Genomic DNA, 21,911 nt, shown 5'->3' with positions numbered 1-21,911 from the left:
TATGTTAGAGGTGGGCCCCGCTAGGGCAGGCCCACCTTTTCCAAGGCCTCTCCTGCACAACTGTGGAGAAGCTATCAGGGACGCGTGTCCGGGTCAGCAGAGAAGCACTTTGCCCACGACCGCTTGGGTCGGGTAGTACTCGGGTCGGGCCGGCCCGTAATTGGTTTGGGCCAGGCCGTAACAGTGCCCCCGACGCGCCAGTAATGATTGTGAGATATTGGTGGCGCGTGACTTCTTCGTTCGTGTGTTGTCGCCGGGTCGGCTGGTCGTGGGGGAGACGTGCCCCCTGCGCGCGTGTCTCTTGGTTGTTGAGGTGACCGTTCGTCGCTTCGTTCTTCGCGCTGAGCATTAAATGCTCATAATGGGTTGTAAAAACCCCGCGCGCAAAGACCATTTTACCCCTGGTCTTTTCGCGCTTCGTGTAGCGGTTTTTAAACAGTTTCACAGTTTTTTCTTTCTTTTTCTCCCATTCTTGCTATTCCCATTTTCTTCTTTCCCTAACATCCAAAGCTTCTTGTTCGAGCATCCCTGTGCCTCTTCCTTCACTCTCAAGTTTCTTCAACTGATTCAGGTAATTCTCGCTCCTCATTTTCTCGTGCTTTACCTGTGCCTGTGCCTTATTGCTGTATGTTTATTGCTTGTGTTTACTGCATGCTTTCGCTGCTCTGCTTGGTTTTTGTTGCTGGATGACCTTCCAGTATTTAAGTAGATGAGTTAGGGGAGGGGTACCATTGCAGGGTAGGTTTCTAGGTGGCTTTCTTGATAGGTGTAGCTTGGTTCATGCCTGATTTTGACCGTTCAGTAGGATGAACATAGTCTCTGGGCGTTTTTCGGGCTCCCGATCTCATAGTCTAACGGAGTGGTACCCCGCTTGTAGGTATGCCTCGCGTTGTTGCTCGGGCTTCTCCTTCTGCCGCGAACTACGACCCGTACGCCTGGGTGACCTCCGATGTGAAGGATTCTCCGAATCAGATGGATCTGGAGGAACTGACGGAGTTCCGGCAAGCCGGGTACCTCTGTGGTGGCACAGACGAGGAGCTCAATTACGAGACCATCGTCCCCGCCCCCAGTGAGCGACTGTATGAGATCAACTTTCACGCTCCCCGGGTTGCCGATTGGATTTGGTTTTATAAGGCCATGTTCACCCAGGTAGGCGTCCGGATACCATTTTCCGATTTCCAGATGGCGCTCCTTAATCGTATATCCGTGTCGCCGTCACAGCTCCATCCGAACAGCTGGGCTTCTATTCGCTGTTTCGAGATGGTTTGCGAGTATCTCGAGCTGCCGGTGTCGGTGGATGTCTTCCTCTTCTTCTTCACCCTTACTAACCCCTCTAAGCAAGGGAAGGCGAGGAAAGGGTTCCTGTCCTTCCGATCTGCGACAGGTCGGAAGGTGTTTGGTTTATTTGAGGATTCCTATCACGGATTCAAGGACAAATTTTTCAAGGTTCGCCCCATTAAAGGTCGCCATCCGTTTTGGCTGTCGTTGGAGGGGGAGCGCCTCATCCCGACGTACTGGAGTTTCGGGGCGGGGTCTAACTCTTTTATTAAGGTGACGTATAAAGGGATGTCCCCCGTAGATAAGAAAATAGCCGATGTGTTGTTTGCTCTCTTTGGGAAGAACCCCGTAAACCCCCATCTCCTTATGGTGAACGGGAGGCCGCCAGGAGCTATATCCGTGAGTCGTTTTGTTTTGTGCTTGTACTGTTTATCATTGCTTGTTTTACCTGATCTAGCGACTGATGTGTTTGTCTGTTTGCTACAGTGGAGATGTCTGCCTCAGTAACGGGGCTTGAAAATTTGATGAAGACCTTCTTCGAGGACAGTGATGAAGAGAAGGCTGAAGAGAAAGATGCCGGGAAATCGGAGGGGCCTTCCGGGGAGAAGGAGGATCATGATGTGCCCTTTCCCCAGGATACCGGTATGTCGGAGAAGAACCCGGAAGGGGCGCAGGCTTCCCCCCTTCCTGAGGTGGTCGTTGGTGGGCATTCGTCCTCTACCCATCAGGAAGATAACGATGTGGAATTTGTCCACACCCCTAGGAAGCGGAGGGCGTCTGCCAGCCCGGAAGGGACTCTCACCATTATGGAAAGAAATTTTGATGCAACAAATTTTATTGACTCGCAGCTGATCCCCGGGACGGAGGAGCATTTTCATGGAACCGACTTGGCTGGGCAGGCGAGATGGATGTACCGGACTCTGCTCCGGGGGGCCGTGATAGCTCGAAAGGCTGAGTTCGAGTTGTCGGGAATGCAGGCTCTCCGGAGGAAGCTCGAATCCTCTGGCAAGGCAAACAATGATTTTAAGGTGCAAGTTGAGCTGCTCCAGAGTCAGCTGTCCGAGATGGGGGAGAAGCTCAAGGTTTCTGAGGAAAAAACGACATCTGCCGAGGAGAAATTGAAGGCTTTCGACGAGACGGTGGCCCGTTTAGCTGAGCGGGAGATGACTCTTGAGAGCCAGCTGAACGCTGCTCAGGGTCGGGTGGCGATCTTGGAGAAAGAGCGTGACCAAGCCGTTTCGTCGGCTAAAGCCGCTAAAGCCGAGGTCGAGGGGCTCAGGAAGAAGCTGAAAGCAACCAAAGAGCAAGGGAAGAACGCGATCTCCATGACTGAGGACGCCCTGAAGGCCCAGGTGAAGATCGTGACTCCCGACTTTGACACGTCGGCCATTGGGCTCTTCAAAATGATCCAAGATGGCAAGATTGTTGACATGCCTAGGAAATGATCTCTTTTAACTTTGGCTTGGTGTGGATTTGTTGAACTTTTTGTTGTAACTTTGTGGCTGACTTTGTGACTTTTATGGCTAACTAGTCGCTTGGTCGACTTGTCGTTATTACCGTTTATTTTGCTTGTCGTTTTATTTTTGTTATCGTTTTTTCGTGGTGGGCTTATTGCTTGTGCCCGTTTTGCCGTTTGCGCTGGCAATTCGATTGGAACCGTTGCGGTTCTATTTATGGAGCCGTTTGATATGGCCGTGGTTCCGCTGGCCTCCCGGGGTGATCAGTCCCGGGTTGCCGTTTACGATTGCGACCTCGTGGGGTGCGCGTCGAAAGAAAATAAATGGAAGAGTTTGGACAATTAAGAATTAGTCGTTATCTAGACAATGTTTATGAACATAAAAGGCATTCGATAAAAACAGATAACTGGGAATTAACATTTGATCAAATCAAAACTCTACCCAGTTCGTCGGGTCGGTTGGTCGATGAGCCCAAGCTATGAATAAAACCTCCTCAGGTTAGCCGCGTTCCAGGTTCTCGGGATATCCCTGCTGTCGAGTCTTTCCAGCCTGTAGGCGCCTTTACCGAGAACCTCTTTGATCCTGTAGGGGCCTTCCCAATTCGCCGCCAGTTTTCCTTCTCCTGGGGTCGGTAGACCGACGTCGTTGCGTCGTAGGACGAGGTCTCTTTCCTCAAAATCCCTTCTGAGGACTTTAGTGTTGTAGCGCAAAGCTATCCTTTGTTTCAATGCTGTCTTAGACAAGTGGGCCATCTCGCTGGTCTCTTCTACCAGGTCCTTTTCTACCGCTTCGTCTACCCCTGCGAGCAGTAACCGTGGACTCGGCTCGCCGATTTCGACGGGTATCACCGCGTCGACCCCGTACGTTAGGCGAAAAAGGGTTTTCCCAATAGAGCTTTGTTCGGTTGTTCGGTAGGACCAGAGGACCGAAGCCAACTCGTCGGCCCATGCGCCTTTCTTGTTGTCTAAGCGCTTCTTGACACCAAGTAGGATTACTTTGTTTGCGGACTCCACTTGTCCGTTTCTCTGGGGATGCTCCACTGAGAAAAATTTTTGTTTTATCCCTAGGCCGGTGAGGAACTCCGTGAACTTCTTGTCAGTGAATTGCGTCCCATTATCCGAGATAACGACCTCCGGGATACCGAAACGGGTTATCACCTGTCTCCACATGAATTTCCTGCAGTTGGAGGAAGATATGCTGGCCAGTGGTTCAGCCTCTATCCATTTGGTGTAGTAGTCGATGGCCACTATGAGATATTTGACTTGTCCTGGGCCAACCGGGAAAGGTCCTAAAAGGTCAACTCCCCATTGAGCGAAAGGTCGTGTAGACGTCAGCAGGCTCAGCTCGGAGGTCGGCGCCTTGTGGAAGTTGGCGTTTTGTTGACACTTTACGCACTTTCTGACAAATTCCCTGGAGTCTTTCATCATTGATGGCCAGTAATATCCAGCTCTGATGAGCTTCCTCGCTAGGGCTTTGCCCCCGATGTGGTGGCCACAACATCCCTCGTGGACTTCTCTAAGTACATAGTCCGTTTGGTCGGGATGTAGGCACTTTAACAGGGGTTGGCTGAGCCCCTTTCTGAACAGTTGCCATTGTATGATTGCGTATCTGGCTGCCTCCCTTCTCAATGCTTTGGCCGCCTTCTCATCGTCAGGTAACTTGCCTAGTTCCAGGAAGTTCGTGATGGGGTCCATCCAGGAAGGGCTTGACTCTGTCAAATGGAGGGCGACGGTTGGTTCCTTCACCATGCCCTGGATGAGAGACCGGTTACCTGCTCCCGGCTTCGTGCTTGCAAGTTTGGACAGGAGGTCTGCCCGTGTGTTCCTTTCTCTCGGAACGTGTCGGACCGTGATCTCTTGGAATTCTCTTGCCAATTCTTTTACCTTTTCCAAATATTTTTGTAGAAGGGGATCCCTGGCTTGATAGCTCCCGTTTACCTGCGAGGTGACGACTTGAGAGTCGCTGCATACCTCCAGCCTCGTTGCCCCGACTTCTCGAGCTAGCGTCAGTCCCCCTAGGAGAGTTTCGTATTCTGCTTGATTGTTCGACATGGGAAACTCGAACTTGGTCGATTGCTCGTAAATGACTCCCGCCGGGCTTTCCAAAATGACCCCGGCTCCCCCGGACATTTGGTTGGAGGCCCCGTCTACGTGGAGTCTCCACCGTGTGCCCATTTCTTCGGGAGGATCGCCCGTTACCTCTACTAAGAAATCTGCCATTGCCTGTGCCTTGATTGCGTGCCAGGGCTCATAGTGCAAGTCATATTGGGACAGCTCAATGGCCCAGGTCATCATCCTTCCAGCCAAATCAGGCTTTTGGAGTACTTGACGGATCGCTTGATCCGTTCTGACGACTACACGGTGACCCTGGAAGTATTGCCTCAACCTTCGAGAGGAGGTTAGGAGTGTCAGCGCCAGTTTTTCCAGTTTGCTGTACCTCAGCTCTGCTCCTTGTAGGGCCCTGCTTACGAAGTAAATCGATTGCTGAGCTTTCCCTTCTTCTCTTACGAGCACTGCTGCAAGTGCTTCCTCTGTTACTGCTAGGTAGAGGTAGAGTGGCTCTCCAGCTTTGGGCTTTCCGAGCACCGGAGGCGTTGCTAGGATTTTCTTGAAGTGGTTGAATGCTTCCTCGCAGGCTGGGGTCCATTCAAATGTTATCCCCTTTTTCATTAGATTGAAGAAGGGCAGGGCTTTCGCTGCCGATGCGCCGAGGAAACGGGATAACGCCGTCAGCCTTCCTGCCAGCCGCTGGACGTCTTTGATGCAACCCAGGCTCTTCATCTGGAGAATCGCTTGGCACTTCTCAGGGTTGGCCTCTACTCCTCTTTGGGTGATCATGAACCCCAGGAACATCCCAGCTTCCATGGAAAAGGCGCACTTGAGCGGGTTGAGCCTCATGCCGTGCTGTCGGAGGGAGGCGAACACGCCCCCTAGGTCTCTCAGGAGGTCATCAGGACGTGCGGTTTTCGCGAGGATGTCGTCCACATAGACTTCTACTGTCTTGCCTATGAGCTCGTTGAATATCTTGTTCATCAGTCTTTGGTACGTGGCGCCAGCATTTTTTAGACCAAACGGCATCACCTTGTAACAATAGATCCCTCCTAGCGTTATGAACGCCGTTTTGTCCTCGTCGGGTCGGTGCATCGGTATCTGATTATACCCAGAGTAGGCGTCCATGAAGCTCAGGTATTGGTACCCCGCTGCTGCGTCGACGAGTGCGTCAATGTTGGGCAGGGGGTAGCAATCCTTAGGACATGCCTTGTTGAGGTCGGAGTAGTCCACGCACATTCTCCACCTCCCACTATGTTTTTTCACCAAAACCACGTTTGACAGCCAAGTCGAATAGTCCAGCTCTCGGATGAAACCTGCTTCAAGGAGGCTGGCCGTCTGCCTGGCCACCTCCTCTGCCCTTTTCTTGTGACATCTTTCTCCTCCTCTGAGCCACTGGCTTGGCCTCCGGCTTGACGGTCAGATGGTGTGACATGAGCTGGGGGTCTATCCCTGGCATATCGGCTGGTGTCCAGGCGAAGAGGTCGGCATTGGCTCTGATCATCTTCATCAAAGGTTCTTTTAATTCATGGGGGAGGTTTCTGTTTATGAACGTGAACTTCTCGTCCCCATCGCCGACCCTAAATTTTTCCAAGTCCCCTTCTGGCTCAGGTCTGGGCTTGTCATCTATCCTGGCATCCAGGTCGGCAAGGAAAACCCCGGATGCTTCTTTGGATTTTTTCCTAAGAGAGAGACTGGCGTGGTCGCAAGCGACTGCCGTTTCCAAGTCTCCTCTGATAGACCCTACGGATCCGTCATCGGTAACAAACTTCATTACAAGCAGTTTCATGCTAATCGCTGCCCCGAGGTCATTGATTGTTTTTCTCCCCAGGATGATATTATAAGCAGTGGAATCTCGTAAGACAACAAAATCGGCCATTACCGTTCTTCGCCTCTGTCCTTGTCCAAGGGAGGTCGGTAGTGAGATGATCCCATCTGGCTTGATGAAGTGATCACCCAACCCTACCACACCGTGCTGGTGGGTCGCCAGGTCGGCATCACGCAGTCCCAAGGCGTCGAAGACGTTGCGAAACATGATGTTCGAGTCTGCCCCCGTGTCCACTAGGATCCGTTTGACGAGTCCGGTTCCGACTCTGGCCGTGATAACCATGGGGGGACTTTCCGGTACCTCATCGAACCATTGGTCCTCAGGGCCGAAAGAGATAGATGGGTGTCCCCGGGAACCCCTAGCAGATGAGGAGGAGACCGCCAGGACCTTGGCGTCTTTCTTCTGCGCCGATTTCGACCTCGGGGCGGAATTCCTTGCCGTTACTACATTCACCACCGTGAGACCGTGGTCGTCTCCCTCTGGTTCTTGACGTCGTCTTGTCGCCCGGGACCTGTCCTCACCCTCGTGATCCCGATTCCGTCTCCTCGGTTCCCTTATGAGGTGGGAGAAGTCGGCAAGCTTTCTGTCCCTGATTGCTTGCTCCAGGGCATCCTTTAGGTCGAAGCAGTCTTGGGTCTTTTGCCCATACCCCTTGTGATATTCGCAGTAAAGGCTTTTGTTTCCCCCCGTCTTGTCCTTCAGAGGTCGGGCCTCGATAGTATCCCTTTCTCGGCTATCTGTTGGTAGACCTCTGTGATTGGTGCCGCGAGGGGGGGTGTAGTTGGTGAATTTCCCGACTCGGGGAAATGGTTTTGTCGTCTTGCTCAAGCCACCGTCCCTGGTGCGTTCCTTTTGTCTTTCTCCACCATCGTAGTGCCTGGTTTGGTTGTAGGGGGGTTGTCGTTTATTGGCAGCCACGACCCGGCTGACCTCCTCGTCATTGATATACTCCTTAGCCACGCACTGGATCTCCTGCATTGTCCAGACTGGCTTTGTGGTAAGGTGCTTCCTGAAGTCCTCATTTAGGAGCCCATTCGTCAAACATAAACTCGCCACCGAGTCCGTAAAACCGTCAATTTCCAGGCACTCGTCGTTGAAACGATCCAAGTATTTCCTGGTCGACTCCCCGGCTCTCTGGGTCACCCCTAGCAAATTGATCGGGTGCTTGGCTTTCGCGATCCTGGTTGTGAACTGAGCCAGGAAGGCATGGCTGATGTCGGAGAATTGGGTCACCGAGCCCTGCAGGAGGTTATTGAACCACCGTATTGTAGGTCCCGCCAGGGTGACCGGGAAGGCGGGACACCTTACCTCATCTCCTACTCCTTCTAAGTTCATCCTGGCCTCGAAGGCCGTTAGATGCTCCAGGGGGTCCTGCGTTCCATCATACCTCATGTCCGTTGGCTTGTCAAAATGTTTTGGCAGCCGGACCTCGATTATGGAGCGGTGGAATGGGGTGGCCCCTATTATCACGGGTCCTCAGGTATTCGTTCTCCCATCGTCGTTCTCCCGACGAGCGTCTTCGTCCCTCCGGTTCGTCGTACGCCGCCCTTCACGTCTGGCGTAAATGACAGGGTCGTGACGTCTTCTCGCGCGCCCTCTCTCCCCGGTGCTTTTTGACTCGACCTGGGGGCTAGGCGTGCGCCGGGAACGGCTCCTGGAGCGAGAACGGGAGTGACTCTGTTCTGGGGTGCGCTGGTCGCGTTCTCTGTCCGCTAACCGACGCTCTAAGTCTTGCATTCTATGGCGTAGCTCTTGCATTATTCTGGCGTGGTTGTCTCTGGTCCCCCAAAGGGGCGTCTCTCATGTGATTAGGTCGCGTCCCTCGGGGGTGATCTCGGATGTTGTCGGGTTTCCGTCCCGGCGGCGTCGCCTCCGGGTACGGCCTCGCGGCCTGTCTCCGTTTCGACTAGCACGAAGTCCATGGACAAGTCCCCACAGACGGCGCCAATGTTTGGTAAGTCGGTTACCGGTTGGTTCGGGTGAAGATCCTGGGGGATGGTAGGGCTCGTCAGGTCGTGGACTGCCGACCAGAGATGTGCGAGGTCCCGAATACTTTGTGTGAGAAAAGGGGGGTGCCACCTGCAAAGACACTCCGACGCTCTTATCAGTAAATGTGCAGGCGAAAAGGGTGATGTGATATATGACGTACCTTGGGGGAAGGGTAGGTCCTTCCCTATATATATTATGTTAGAGGTGGGCCCCGCTAGGACAGGCCCACCTTTTCCAAGGCCTCTCCTGCACAACTGTGGAGAAGCTGTCAGGGACGCGTGTCCGGGTCAGCAGAAAAGCACTTTGCCCACGACCGCTCGGGTCGGGCCGGCCCGTAATTAGTTTGGGCCATGCCGTAACAAAAAGTCACTAAGGTTCTAATAATTTTGAATAGAATTAACTATACTTAATTCAATCATATTGAATATACTAAAAAATAATCACTAAATTAATTATTTATATAAAATAAAATATATAATGCATAATAATTATTTATTTAATAGTTAATTTTTTTCACCTAATAATAGTACAATGATAGAGAGGGAAGGTGGCCCCCTACCATTTTTGGCGTGGAAGTGTTGTAAAAATGGTAAAAATTAAGCATGACCAAAGATAGAAATAAAATGTAAAAGGAAAAAGCATAAGGAGGGAGGAAATCGACGGTTGGAAAATGAGCACGTAAGATGATCTGAATTGAGAAAGTGGGGCTCGTGGATCGAGGTAGTCCACTTAGCCGACAGGCAGTACGATGTGCACGTGGAATCACACAAATAGAAAGTGTGATGCACCCTCAAAGGGTTGACCGTTGATTGCGCTATACTTGTACGATGGGTCCTATCATGTCATTTCATACCCAAACCCTACTTTTCCCCCCAATGCCAAACTATTTCTTCCTTTATTTTTCCACTCAATGCTGTTTATTTATTATAACTTTCTTATCATTAACGTTAAAAAAAATTAATTGATAAAATGGTTGCTAAGAAATTTTTAGTGAAAAGAAAATGTGGTGCTCAAATGATTGTTGTTTTCGACTATAATTTACCTTATTGAAATTTTACATAATAAATATACATGATATATACATGTGTTTAGTGTTACATCACACACAAAATACATATTCGTAGTAACGTACATGTATGTAATACTACATTATCGCTGTTCTAAAGTTTCAACTTTTAACAGTGATCCTTCTTCGGTAATGTATATACAACAATTCATTAATAAAAAATAAATTTTTAAATAAAACTTAAATTATCAATAAGATTATTTTTGACCTGTCGAAATAAAAGAGATCGTGAACATTAAAAAAAATTCATTGATTCATTTCCTAATTGAAAAATCTCAACGTACGTACCGATCAAACAACTGGCAATTTCATGCTCTTTCGTATCTTGCTTGTGTTATTGACTATTTAACTATGGAAGTCGCTAACATAGACTCAAATTCATATATAGTGAAATTCAGAAGTGACAATCTTTTTCCGGGGAAAAAAAAATACTTAACTAGTGAAAATATTGCCATGAGTTATACCACCTAGCTAATCAGCTTTATTTATATCCATACATGATACATCATAATGATTTTAAATTAAATACAATCCTTTTAACAATTTATAAATATTTTAGTAAGTATCTGATGAATTTAAATGTTAGGTCGACACTAATAAGTTAGAGTAAATCTTTTATTTCCTTAATAATTTAAAATATTTATTTGATTTGATTTGGAGTCTTTAATAAAGTAACTTTTGTATTATTTAAAACTAAATCATTTTAAAGTCGCCTTAATAATCTTGCTTTGCCAACGGACTTTATGCCATGTTTCGGACTAGGCAGTGTTTGTGTTAACCTTATATTCAACAATACTAGGAAATCAAGAGAGTATCAACAAAAAATCAGCCAAATATTTTTGGGTGAATCTAAAACCTCTACGTGAAGGATATTTTTGGGTGAATCCAAAACCTCTACGTAGAGGATGCTTATGCTAGGCATTGGGATGTTTCTTTTCTTTGTAAATTAGATGGTTTTGAATCTATTTTCTGATTTATCATGTTTTAGGTATTTGGAGAGGGAAGGAAGGTGAAGAGACGGAAGCTAATTAAATCAGTTTCCGTGATTCACGTTGCAATAATACAGAACGTATCTCCTCCTAATTTGAATGTGGTAAAACATTTAATAACCAATATTTTAAATCAAATAAATAAATAAAATTAATTATTATATTTATAATTAATTAAATTGTTTCATTTTTGACTGATTTAGAATTGGTTCATATACTTTTCCATAAAATCAAACCATATACGGGATTTTTTAAGTTTTTTTTTTTTTTTTCAGAAAACCATAATTCCACCAGCTCAATTATTATGTTCCTTTGTTTTTATATAGGACTCAATTATTATGTTGAAAGGTCCTTACACAACACAATTTAAGCATAAGGGAATCATATGTCTAATTCTTATATATATATATATAGTGGACCAAAGAAAAATCCTCATTTGGCATTTTTTTTCTTTTAAAAAAGGTGAAATAGTGCAAATTCACGAAATGGAATTTATATAATAGAAAGAATTTCAAGTGTTTTTAAAATATCAGTATTTTAGTAATTTTAATTATTGATTTTAATTATAAAAATATATATAATATATTAATTAAAATTAACAGTTAAAATTAATGAAACACTTGAAAATTTTTTCATATAAAGATGGTCAGTTTTTTTTACCTTAAAGAAAGAGTAAACAATTTAATTAAAAGGGTAAACAGTATCACAACATGCAGTGGCATAAACCATTAGATTTAATATTAAGTATATCGAATAAGAACGAACTTTGGAAAGGGTCCTGAAAAGTCCCTGGAAAAAGCTTGTTAAACCCTCTGCAAGATGCAAAACAAGTCAAAATGAACAGTATATATACATTCTTATCATAGGTTAGATCATTGATTTTTATTTTTGTGACGATAGGATACATCATACATGACACATCAAAACTAAAGCTGTATATGCAAATTTATCAGCTTCAATATAATTTGTGGAGTTCAATGGTTAATTAATTCCATAATTATTTTTAGAACAATAATCGAAAGACAATAATTTAAAATTATTTTATTTAACTTAATATTTATACTTTTATGTATATAATATTTAAAATTACATATTTATTACATTTAATATTATGTATTTATTTTAAAAATAATTAATAAATATAAAATAAAACAACTTTAGAATGATTTGAGATAATTTTTATTGTCTCCTAAATATTTCTGTCATTTTTAACAGTATATGTCACGCTCCTTTTTTTTTTTCATAAATGAATCAAATAATTCCATAATATCTTATTGTAACCACTCTTGTTAATGAATAAATCAGTTACATGTATCAAACTGTTCCTTAATAGTTAATAATTTTACTGTTTTCTTGCCATCTTATCTTTACCTGCTCTAATTGTTGTTATGATTGCCTCCATTATTTAATTAACTCTTCTTTGCAAGTCTTCTTATAACTTTCTATTTTAATAATAAGATTATATTAATTTTACCTTTTCATAATATATCAACACATCCAACTGATTATATATAGATATAGTAGATTTGATATAAGAAATACACAAGTTCGATTCTGATTAGGGTTTCATACTTTGGAACTCTTTTTTCCATCTTATATTTGATATAAGACATAGTATACTTAAATAATTACTGAGTATAATTTTTGGAATATTTCTGTACGTTTAACGAGAACTTCAATTCCAAACCTATTTTTGTTAATGCTAGAAAAATAAAAAAAAAATAACTAAAACTTATCTTATTTAACATTTATTATTTTTTACTAAAATTAATTAATCCTAAATAAAATAAATTTTAACTGTTTTTTTAACTAATTTTTTTTTGTTATTAAATATTTTCGTTTCTCATATTATCATATAATAATTGTTTTCATGTAGGAGCATCATTACGTATATACATATATAGGCGGATTTAATTTAATTATGTAGAAGGGTTGATGAAGAAAAGATAAAACTCAGTTTGTTCTAATTTAATTAAGTCTCAGAAGATAGACTGTTAAGAGAATCATTGAAAGTGACGATAATCATGTATCATCATCATCATCATTAGTGAAGCTCTTGTCGTTTTAAAGCTTAAATAAACAAACATTTTTTTTTATTTGCATCAGAAACCAAGAGTAAATACATTGGGTTTGATAATGTATATTAGAATATATATAATAATGTCTGTTATCCAAGATTACCTAACCCATATATTCCCAGAAAGGAGACAGACCATCATGATAAGCCTACGCTTTTCCATCCAAATTAAGGGGGTTAGGCAAATATAGCTTTGCCCTTATTGTCAAGAATTATTATTCTCCAAACAAATCAATTCCCCTTTGAGATTCCCATTTTTAATTAGCTGGCAGATATGATAAAGAAGATAATCTAGACTTTGTCTCATCACACTCTCACTGTCTCACACTGATTTCACAATAATATCATCTTTAAACTAATATATAATACCTAACCCGATTCGGCCAATTATATTAAGCTCGTGAGTTATTTTGCTAATTTCAAATCTTCAATAGTAAATTGATATGTAACTTATAGATTATTTATTACTGACTATTATGATGTTTTATTAAGTTGTATTTATACTATATATCTCCTTTGGTACATATTTAAAATATTTAAAATACTACATATATATATCAAAATTAATTATTATATATTTATATATAAATATATTAATTAATTTATTTTTAATATATATTTTATATTAGTAACTAATGAGTGAAAATATAACATGTATGTCTCATTTAATTTTATCTAGTTAAGTATTTCTCCAGTTAGTATATGGTAGTTCTGTTAGGGTTTCAACAGCAACAACAACAATAATAATAATATATCACTAAATCTTGAGGTTGAAGAAATGTTTATGATATTAAACTTCTCACCCTACATGGATGTATGTGCATGGAAGAAGAGAATAGATTAGAGGAGGAAAACCGCCAGTTTTAGCTAACACACAAATAGAATAAACTAAAATGATGCAAAGAAATTAAAGCATGGAAGAAAAAACACAAATGGCAGAAATAGTGAAGTAACGGAAAGTAAAAAACTTGGGTATATATCCAAAACAAGTTAATGCATCAATTGTAAGTTTGAATGATTGTATATATGACTGAAAAAGAAAGAGTTCACAGTGCAAGTTGAAAATGCAGTAGCATATACACATGGCATAGTAATTTCATTGTAATCAAACAAAAACAGCAACAATAATAATAACACGCATTGTTGATGATTTGATATGACAAGAAGCTACATATAGTTGGTCCAAAATGAATTGAAATAGATGAGTACTCTATCAAACTATTGATGTATATATATATATATCTATAATTAGACAGACATGTATATAATAAGTATATAGCAGCAGCAGCAGCACATTGATTAATGATTATAATTATAAATAGTAAATAATATTGTCCAAGACAAGAAAATAATATAACCATAAATAGTAGTAACAAGTGTATCTGATCAAGTCCATAAAATAAACCAAAAGAAAGAGAGACATAAAGAAAAGAACATATATATACCAGTTACGTTGTTCATGATGATGAAATAAATGATTGAAGCAGGTTCCAAATTAAGCATGAGTAGCAGAAGCATCAGAAGAAGAAGAAGAGGTTTTAGGCTTTGGCCTCTTGCGCTTCTTCTCGTAGCTTACTCCTCTTGCTTTTGACTGAAAATCACGAACATCTCTCAGGTAAATCCTAACGGCACGAGCGCCGAACGGATTCGTCTCTGCTCTGCCGCCGTTCTCCTCGTAGGCGGCGCGGAGGCGGCCGATGAGGGCGTCCAGGCTGCCCCAGGCCTGGCGGAGCGGGCAGGGGCAGGGCGCCGGAGGGTTAGGGAGCCCGAAGAAGGGGCACGTAGGGTTGTGCACCTTGGTCTTCCCGAACTGATCCAGGTAATGGAGGAACTCCAGAACGTGTGCGCCGCTGCAGAGCGGCAGAGACAGCGGCGGACGGTGGTTCCTCAGGTACTGGCAGAAGGTGTTCCAGTCTCGGCGCTTTTGGTTCTCGTAACGGCTCGGCGATGAAGATGACGAAGGTGGAGGATTGGTGTTTGTTGCTGCTGTTGGATTCACCAGGCTCTGGATTTCGAAGCTCCGGTTTGTTGGATCGGTTACCAAATCCATTGCTTTCAAGATCTGAGGGTTAGGGTTTTGCTTTCTAGGGTAACGCGCACACGCACACGCACTAGTTGGTGGAAACTGGAAAAGGAACCAATTAATTAATTAATACGAACCTGAATTGAAACACACACTCTAGTGTCTACTACTGTATCTCCTCATATATATGATCAGTGCAAATGGAAGAAGAAGAAGAAGAAGAAGAAGAAGAAGCAGAAGATGGTGTGGAAGTAGGATATAATAATGAAATGATTATGAATGAAAGAAAGATTGAGATGAGATTTTGGATTTTGGTTAGTGTTTGGGGAGTGACTACTAAACTGAGAGTTGAATAATAATGAAACTTATTGTGTGTGCAGTGTTAGTAGTACGTACTGTATGTTTTCATCATCCTAGCCAGTAGCCAGTGGTCACAAACAAGAAGCTTTGTTTTTTGAGGGAACCCAAGAAGGACCAATGGCTAATTAAATGATATAGAGAGAGACTGTGAGTCAGTCAGAGAGGACAAAGTTTGGCGGTAAACAGGGATACATGATGCTGACCATTGATTATCACTCTCACTCTCACATCCATCTATCATCTATTCTCCTTTCTCTTATTATAATTACATCCACAAACAAACCTTTTTATTTTCTCTCTTACTTTTAATTCATTACATATACATGACAACATATTATATATATGTAATTAAATGATCAATTAAGATATGGTGTGTTATAAGGAGAATAAGATTTTGAATAATTTAAACCTAATTTTCATAAATATCATATGTAGACAAAATAAATAAAGAGAATAAGATTGTAGGAACACTTTTTCAAATCAAGTCTTACACGGACTAGCTGCCCGTTTGTAAGTTTGATTCGTTTTCTTACTAGATACTACTCTGCTCACCAATTTCTCTGTTTTGTTTTTGTTTTTTTCTTTTTTTTTTTGGGACCAAAATTTTCGCCTAATTAATCTATGTAGGGTTGTCAAGACAAATCTTCTTGTGCACCACGTCATATTGATAAGAATGTAGCAATGTATAAGGTGGAATCTATACGGGATATAATTAGGATGATTATATAAATATTATTAAAATTAAAATTAAAATTAAAATTTTTATATTTTAATAATATTTTTAAAAATTAAAAAAATTATTAAATAATAAAAAAATATTATTTTAATTTTGAGACACTGTAATTATCATAACAATTATAGTATAAGAAACATTTCAAGTGCACCAGGGAGTACCGGTGCACCAGTTGTTTTAACCGTTGATTTCAATTAATATATATTATATATTTTTTTTATAATTCAGATCAACGGTTAAAATAATTGGTGCACCGGTACTCCCGGTGCACTTGAAATGCTTCCTATAGTATAAACACCCTGTGATGGACAATTATTAATAGAGAAAAGCTTAAGGATAAATAGAATTTATTATTTTTGTCAAACGCTTTTAATTATCAGTCTAATTTTTTTAATTTAATAATTTAATAACATATTTTTAGTTTATATTTTTAAATATTATTAATTAATTATTGACCAAAATAATAAATTTTACTAACATTCTAACACTACTCTTATTAATAATAATCCATCAATATGAGAAACCAATCATAATAATATGAATAATATTATGAGAAAACACCATTCTCGATATTAAAATGACATTCTCCTTCCCTCTTTATAAAATATATATTCCCCTCCCTTATAATTTTTAAAAAACTTTTTCTTTAATCCGTTTTAAATTTTGTGTTAATTAATGTTAACTTTGTCTATTTTTCAAAAAAAAAATAAATTATATTTTATAAAAATATCCTTTAACAAAAATTTTATTTTTTATCATTAAATTTTTCTTACCAAAATACTCTTTAATAAATTATTTTTTATTAATTAAATTGTATTTTTACCAAAAATATTTTAAAAAAAATTTAATAATTAAATTTTTTTCTAAGATACCCTTCAATAATTTTTTAATTATTAAATTATAATTTTACCAAAATTTTTTTAACAACTTTTTTATATTTTACTATTAATTTTTCGATCAATATATATTATTTTAACATTATAAATAAAAAATCTTAGTAAGATTATTTTTTAATATAAATATATATTAATTATTATATATTAACAATAGTAAAGTTTTTTTATTTAATGTTAAAATAATATATATTGATATAAAAAAATTAATAGTAAAATATAAAAATAATTGTTAATAAAAATTTTAGTAAAATTATAATTTAATAATTAAAAAATCATTGAAGGATATCTTAGAAAAAAATAATTTAATTATTAATTTTTTAAAAAAATATTTTGATAAAAATACAATTTAATTAATAAAAAATAATTTATAAATTTAATGACAAAAAGCTAAAATTTTTGCTAAAGAGTATTTTTGTAAAAAATAATTTATTTTTTTTTAAAATAGATAAAGTTAACATTAGTTAACACAAAAAAATTTAAAATGGATTAAAGATGAGATTTTTTAAAAGTTATTATAAAAAAGAAAAATATATATTTTATAAATAGAGGGGAGAAGAATTTCACTTTAGCATCTCGCAGGAAAGAGAAATAGTATTTTCTCTAATATTATTTGATGCATTATTACCATCTTTCTTCTTTCTCTAAATCCTCACCTCCTTTTATCGATTTCCAATTATATATTTTCTTTTGTATGTAAATAAATAAATACACAACAACAACAACAATTTTAAATTACTTATTAATAATATAATGGTTTCATAGACATATTAGTCAATATTATTACTTTATTCTGTCAAATTACATTTCTTCTCTCTGTAAAGAAAAAAAATTACATTTCTTTTGTATTGACGTTAATGAGAAAAATGTAGTTCGTCCTGAAGCGTTAGTTGTCTGATTTTCAGGGTTGTTTTTGTTCTGAATTTGAAATTTGAGAAAATTCTCCTAATACAACGAAATTGGATTATTTATTTAGCTGCTCTAATAAGTTTGAAATTTACCGGGTCATATGTTCTAACAATATTCTTAGCACTTTTGTTATAAGTGTGTATTTCTTGGGTGTCCTCTTTTGTTATAAGTATGCTTAAATGTGAACGTACATTTTTTTTTTCAAATTCTCGATACTTGATTAAGCGGACGAATGAGTTAATCACTTGACCAACCAAATTAATATGTTAACCGTTATTCTATACCAAATATTCGAGAAATAGAAAGGAAAAATGAAAAGAAAACAATAAGAAAGAGTCATCCGAAATTGAACGTCAACCTGAAAGCGCGATTCATGAAAGATGCTTTTGTGATGGAACAATGACATTTATACGAAAAATAATTTTAAAAAGCAAATTCATTGCACCTGCCGGAGGAATTAAAATTTAAAAGGTTATGGTTGGTTTAGACTTTTGTAGTAGTAACTAGTAACTAGGACGAAGCAGTAACTGCAAAGCTAGGTTAAGTTGTAAGTTGTAACAGATGAATAGGATTTTTTTTTTTTTATGAATTATTTTTAATATTAAAATAAAAATGTATAAAGTATAAAAATAATATTTTATGTAATGTTTATACATAGAGAGAGAAATTGATGAGAGGACAAAGTCCTTAATCCTTGGCTGACCCGGACCAAGCGGCACGGCAACAGGAGGTTTTTTCCGCCAATGTTACCCCTTTTATTTTTTATAAATTACTAATTATAATAGGCTTAATTTTTACCTATTATGATATCAAAATTTTTTTTTAATTAAATTTAATTAAATTTATCTAAACTTAACGAAACTCACTCGTACAATATACGCGTTGCGTCGTTTTTCTTTTTTGTAATTTTCGTGACTCCTTTTTTTTTTTAATGGGTACTGTTGTTGTCACGTTTTATTTTTTATTTTTTTCATGTGATATTGGAGTTATTCAACTTTTTATTTGATTTTTTTTTGTTTTTATTTTATTTTATTCCTTTTAAAAGAGTAAAACAAAAAAAATTATAAAAAAATAAAATAAAATAATGAAAAAAAAGTAACAAAAGATAAAAATGAAAAAGATGAAAAATTTTAAATTATGCATAATTTATTATATAAATAACACCAAAATTTTTTAATAATAATATATAAATTTTTTAGTTTTGACATCAAAATTTTACTACAAAAGCATAAAAATATATTTTTTAATGATGTATTTTTTTTGTTACTCTTATTTCTTCTTTTAGGAACATTATTTTTTATATTAGACTTGAATGAACATGTTTGTACTGTATTAGAATTTTATTTAGTTGAATGAATGCATGTTTGTTTCTCTTGTTTTTTCTTCTTCTTCTTTATTTGATTTTTTCGTATTTTTATTATTGATAAAAGAGTAAAACAAGAAGAATCATGAGAAGATAAAACAAGAAAAATCATTAGAAGGTAAAATAAGAAAGAGAAGTTGAATAAGAAAAGAAGATAGAAGAAGAAAATGATAATGAAGAAGAAAAAGGAGCACGAGTTGTTGTTTTGAGTTATCATTAAATAATTTTAGTGTATTTTGGATATAGTTTTGATGCATTTTAGATTTAAATAAATAGCATTTACTCTGAACTTATTTTGAATTAAGTTTGTTTGTGTATCGTCATCGTTAAGAAATTTCGATGCATTTTGGATTTGATCTGTTATACGTATAAGAAGAAGATGACGATGATGACAATAACAATAACGATAATGATAATGATGATAATGATGAAGATGGAAAAGAAGAAAGAGTAAAAAAAAGGAAGAAAAAAATTCATATAAAAAAAAAAAAAGAAGAAGAAGAGGAGGAGGAGACACTGGTGGTGATGATAATGATGATCACGAAAAAAAAAAAAGGAGAAAGAGAAGAAAAAAAAATGTTGTAATGTTAATAATAATTTTGTTGGATTTAGTTAAATATTTTATTTAATTATAAAGCTTTTTTCTTAAAAAATATTTTTTTTTCATATGATTTTTATTATAGTTTATGACCATATTTCGTAATAAAAAGTTAAAAACATTTACTTCATGTGGTAGCAATCTCAAAAAGAGAATTAATCTGATGTGATTAATGTTTGATTGTTGTGGCTATAAATATTTTTTTCTTATAATAAAAGTTATGACGTAAATTTGGTTCTTGCACCGTACAATTTATTCGTTGAATTTCATTTTATTGCGTACAATTTTTTTAAGAAAAAATTTAGGAAGCTAACTATAATATAAATCAACTCAAATTAATCTTTTATATTTTTAGTTTTAAAATTTAAAAAATTAAGATAATAAAAAATTATTTTTTTTATAATAGATCTTTTATTTTTTAAATAATTGGCTACTTTTTTAGTTGATTCTCTAGTATAATTGATTTTTTAATATATAACTAATTATATATTATTCCATAAATAAAAACAATTAATTTTTAAATTTATTAATTAAAAATTAATCTAAACAAATTAAATAATGTATATACCGTGCATGGTCAAAATTAAACTCTGGTTGATTTCCTAATTTTCAGCCACTGTAATAACATTAAGGCTTAATTTGGTAAATTTTTTTAAATAAGTATTTGTGTTTAAAAAAATATAAATTTTTTATTTTGTGTTTAAAAAGATTAAAAGATTCTATGTTTATATTTGTAATTTTTAAAAAATAAAAATATTTTTTAAAACATTTTAGGTGAAAAATTTAAAATTAAAAAAAGTTAATATAATTTTATATATTAATAAATTTTTAAATTTAATTTTTATATTTATGTTTATTATAATATTTTTAAATTTTAAAAATTATTTTATTTATTAAATTATTATTTATATTTATTAAAAATTAATTTTAATTTAATTTAATAAATATAAATATTTCAATTTTTAAAAAATAAAAATTTTACTAAACTAAACCTAAGTACAAATTTATAACCGCCAAATACCGCTTTTTAATGTTAGTATTGATTTTTAGTGGTGTTTTTTAATAAGGTAAAAATTTGGTATGTTTTTATTTTGTATAGATACTGTAAATTTGAGAGTTAGATTTGTGAAAATTAGATTTGTGTGCAGTTTTTAATTTTTTTTAAATATACAAATATGAGGATTATATTTAGGGTAATTTATGCAAATAAAATAAATGAACAAAATCTTTACGCAAATACAACATTGGTAATTTTTAGATGCAAATGCAATAAACGCAACTGTATATAATCCGCTACATCCTGTATCGGAACTCAATTGCACGTAATCCGCTACAGGCTATCGCGGATTACGTTGAGGCTGCTTTACTAATAAACCGCTACACCCTGTAGCGGTTTATGCTCATATGGTACAAGACTCATAATCCGCTACACCCTCTAGCGGATTATGAAGAGTGTGGAAAACCGGGTTGGCTTATGTTTAAAAAAATTACACTTTCTAAAATCGGGTTTGTTTTGCATAGAATAAAGGGCATTTTAAGCCATTTTTTATGCAAAATAATTTTAAAAAAATGACTTAAAAATGTTAGGAATACTATAAAAGTTTGTAACATCTTAGTAATTTAAGTAAATACTGGTTATAACTATATTTTTTTTTAATTTTTAAATTATTATTGACTATGTAGAGTATTTCTTTAATGTCCTAAGTCATTAGAACATTACAAATTTTTATAGTATTTCTAGCATCTTTTAAGCCATTTTTTTAATTATTTTGTATAGAATAAAATATTTTTTATAGTATAATTTAAATAAATTTATTTTTTTCTCAAAAGATAAATTTTATTGGTGCAATAAAATAATAGGCTCATTTCGGACTTACAGCCAAAGAAAAATGGGAATTCCCCAACTAAGCAAATGTGCTAGATATTAACTCCTGATAAAGACATGGAACGATTACTAAAAGGCGTGAAAATGATAAAGTGAAAAAGAAAGAATTTTTGGAGGAGGAGCGTCGTTCATCAATGGAGTTGAGTCACTGCTTCTAAAGTTCCGGACCTTGTATTAAAAAAATATTCATGAGCTATTAAAAATGGGCAAAAGAGTATGTATGAAATCCGAATTAATAACTCATTAATATTTTAAAGAACTCTCGTAATTAAATATTTTGTTAGCTTTTTTTAATGCATGAAATAAAATATATATTTTTTTAATTTTTAAATTATTAATTTTTTTTAATCAATTATTAATTTTTTAATAAAATATATAGTTATAACCAGTATTTACCTAAATTACTAAGATATTA

General features: G+C 37.0%; 3 protein-coding genes across 5 annotated transcripts in view; all 3 read right to left on the bottom strand.

The window, feature by feature from the left end:
• Nucleotides 1-21,911, bottom strand: part of LOC107645773 (low-specificity L-threonine aldolase 1) — an 82,943-nt gene that overhangs the window by 55,587 nt on the left and 5,445 nt on the right. The window lies entirely within an intron of this gene.
• Nucleotides 6,105-8,003, bottom strand: LOC107646435 (uncharacterized). The gene has a single exon (XM_088490468.1). The coding sequence runs from the start codon at nt 8,001-8,003 to the stop codon at nt 6,105-6,107; it is 1,899 nt and encodes a 632-aa protein (XP_088346594.1).
• LOC107645771 (protein LIGHT-DEPENDENT SHORT HYPOCOTYLS 1) lies at nt 11,373-15,348 on the bottom strand. 2 transcript variants are annotated; one of them, XR_015886142.1, is made up of 2 exons: nt 14,178-15,348; nt 11,373-11,467 (listed from the first exon to the last, which is right to left on the bottom strand). XR_015886142.1 is itself a non-coding variant. In XM_016349876.3 (2 exons), the coding sequence occupies exon 2, from the start codon at nt 14,780-14,782 to the stop codon at nt 14,228-14,230; it is 555 nt and encodes a 184-aa protein (XP_016205362.1). In that variant the 5' UTR covers nt 14,783-14,857; nt 15,152-15,348; the 3' UTR covers nt 14,027-14,227. The 2 variants fall into 2 exon arrangements, 1 of the variants encoding a protein (XP_016205362.1); XM_016349876.3 differs by lacking the exon at nt 11,373-11,467 and having other exon boundaries at nt 14,027-14,857; nt 15,152-15,348.

This window comes from Arachis ipaensis, chromosome B6, assembly GCF_059453495.1.
Source record: "Arachis ipaensis isolate K30076 ecotype BB chromosome B6, ASM5945349v1, whole genome shotgun sequence".
Classification (NCBI taxonomy): domain Eukaryota; kingdom Viridiplantae; phylum Streptophyta; class Magnoliopsida; order Fabales; family Fabaceae; genus Arachis; species Arachis ipaensis.
Note: the sequence above shows the minus strand (reverse complement) of the source record. Positions and strands in the feature narration are given on the sequence as shown.

Coding starts and splice junctions, on each gene's coding strand:
- LOC107646435 (XM_088490468.1), bottom strand. CDS start 8,003: ATGAGGTATGATGGAACGCAGGACCCCCTGGAGCATCTAACGGCCTTC.
- LOC107645771 (XM_016349876.3), bottom strand. CDS start 14,782: ATGGATTTGGTAACCGATCCAACAAACCGGAGCTTCGAAATCCAGAGC.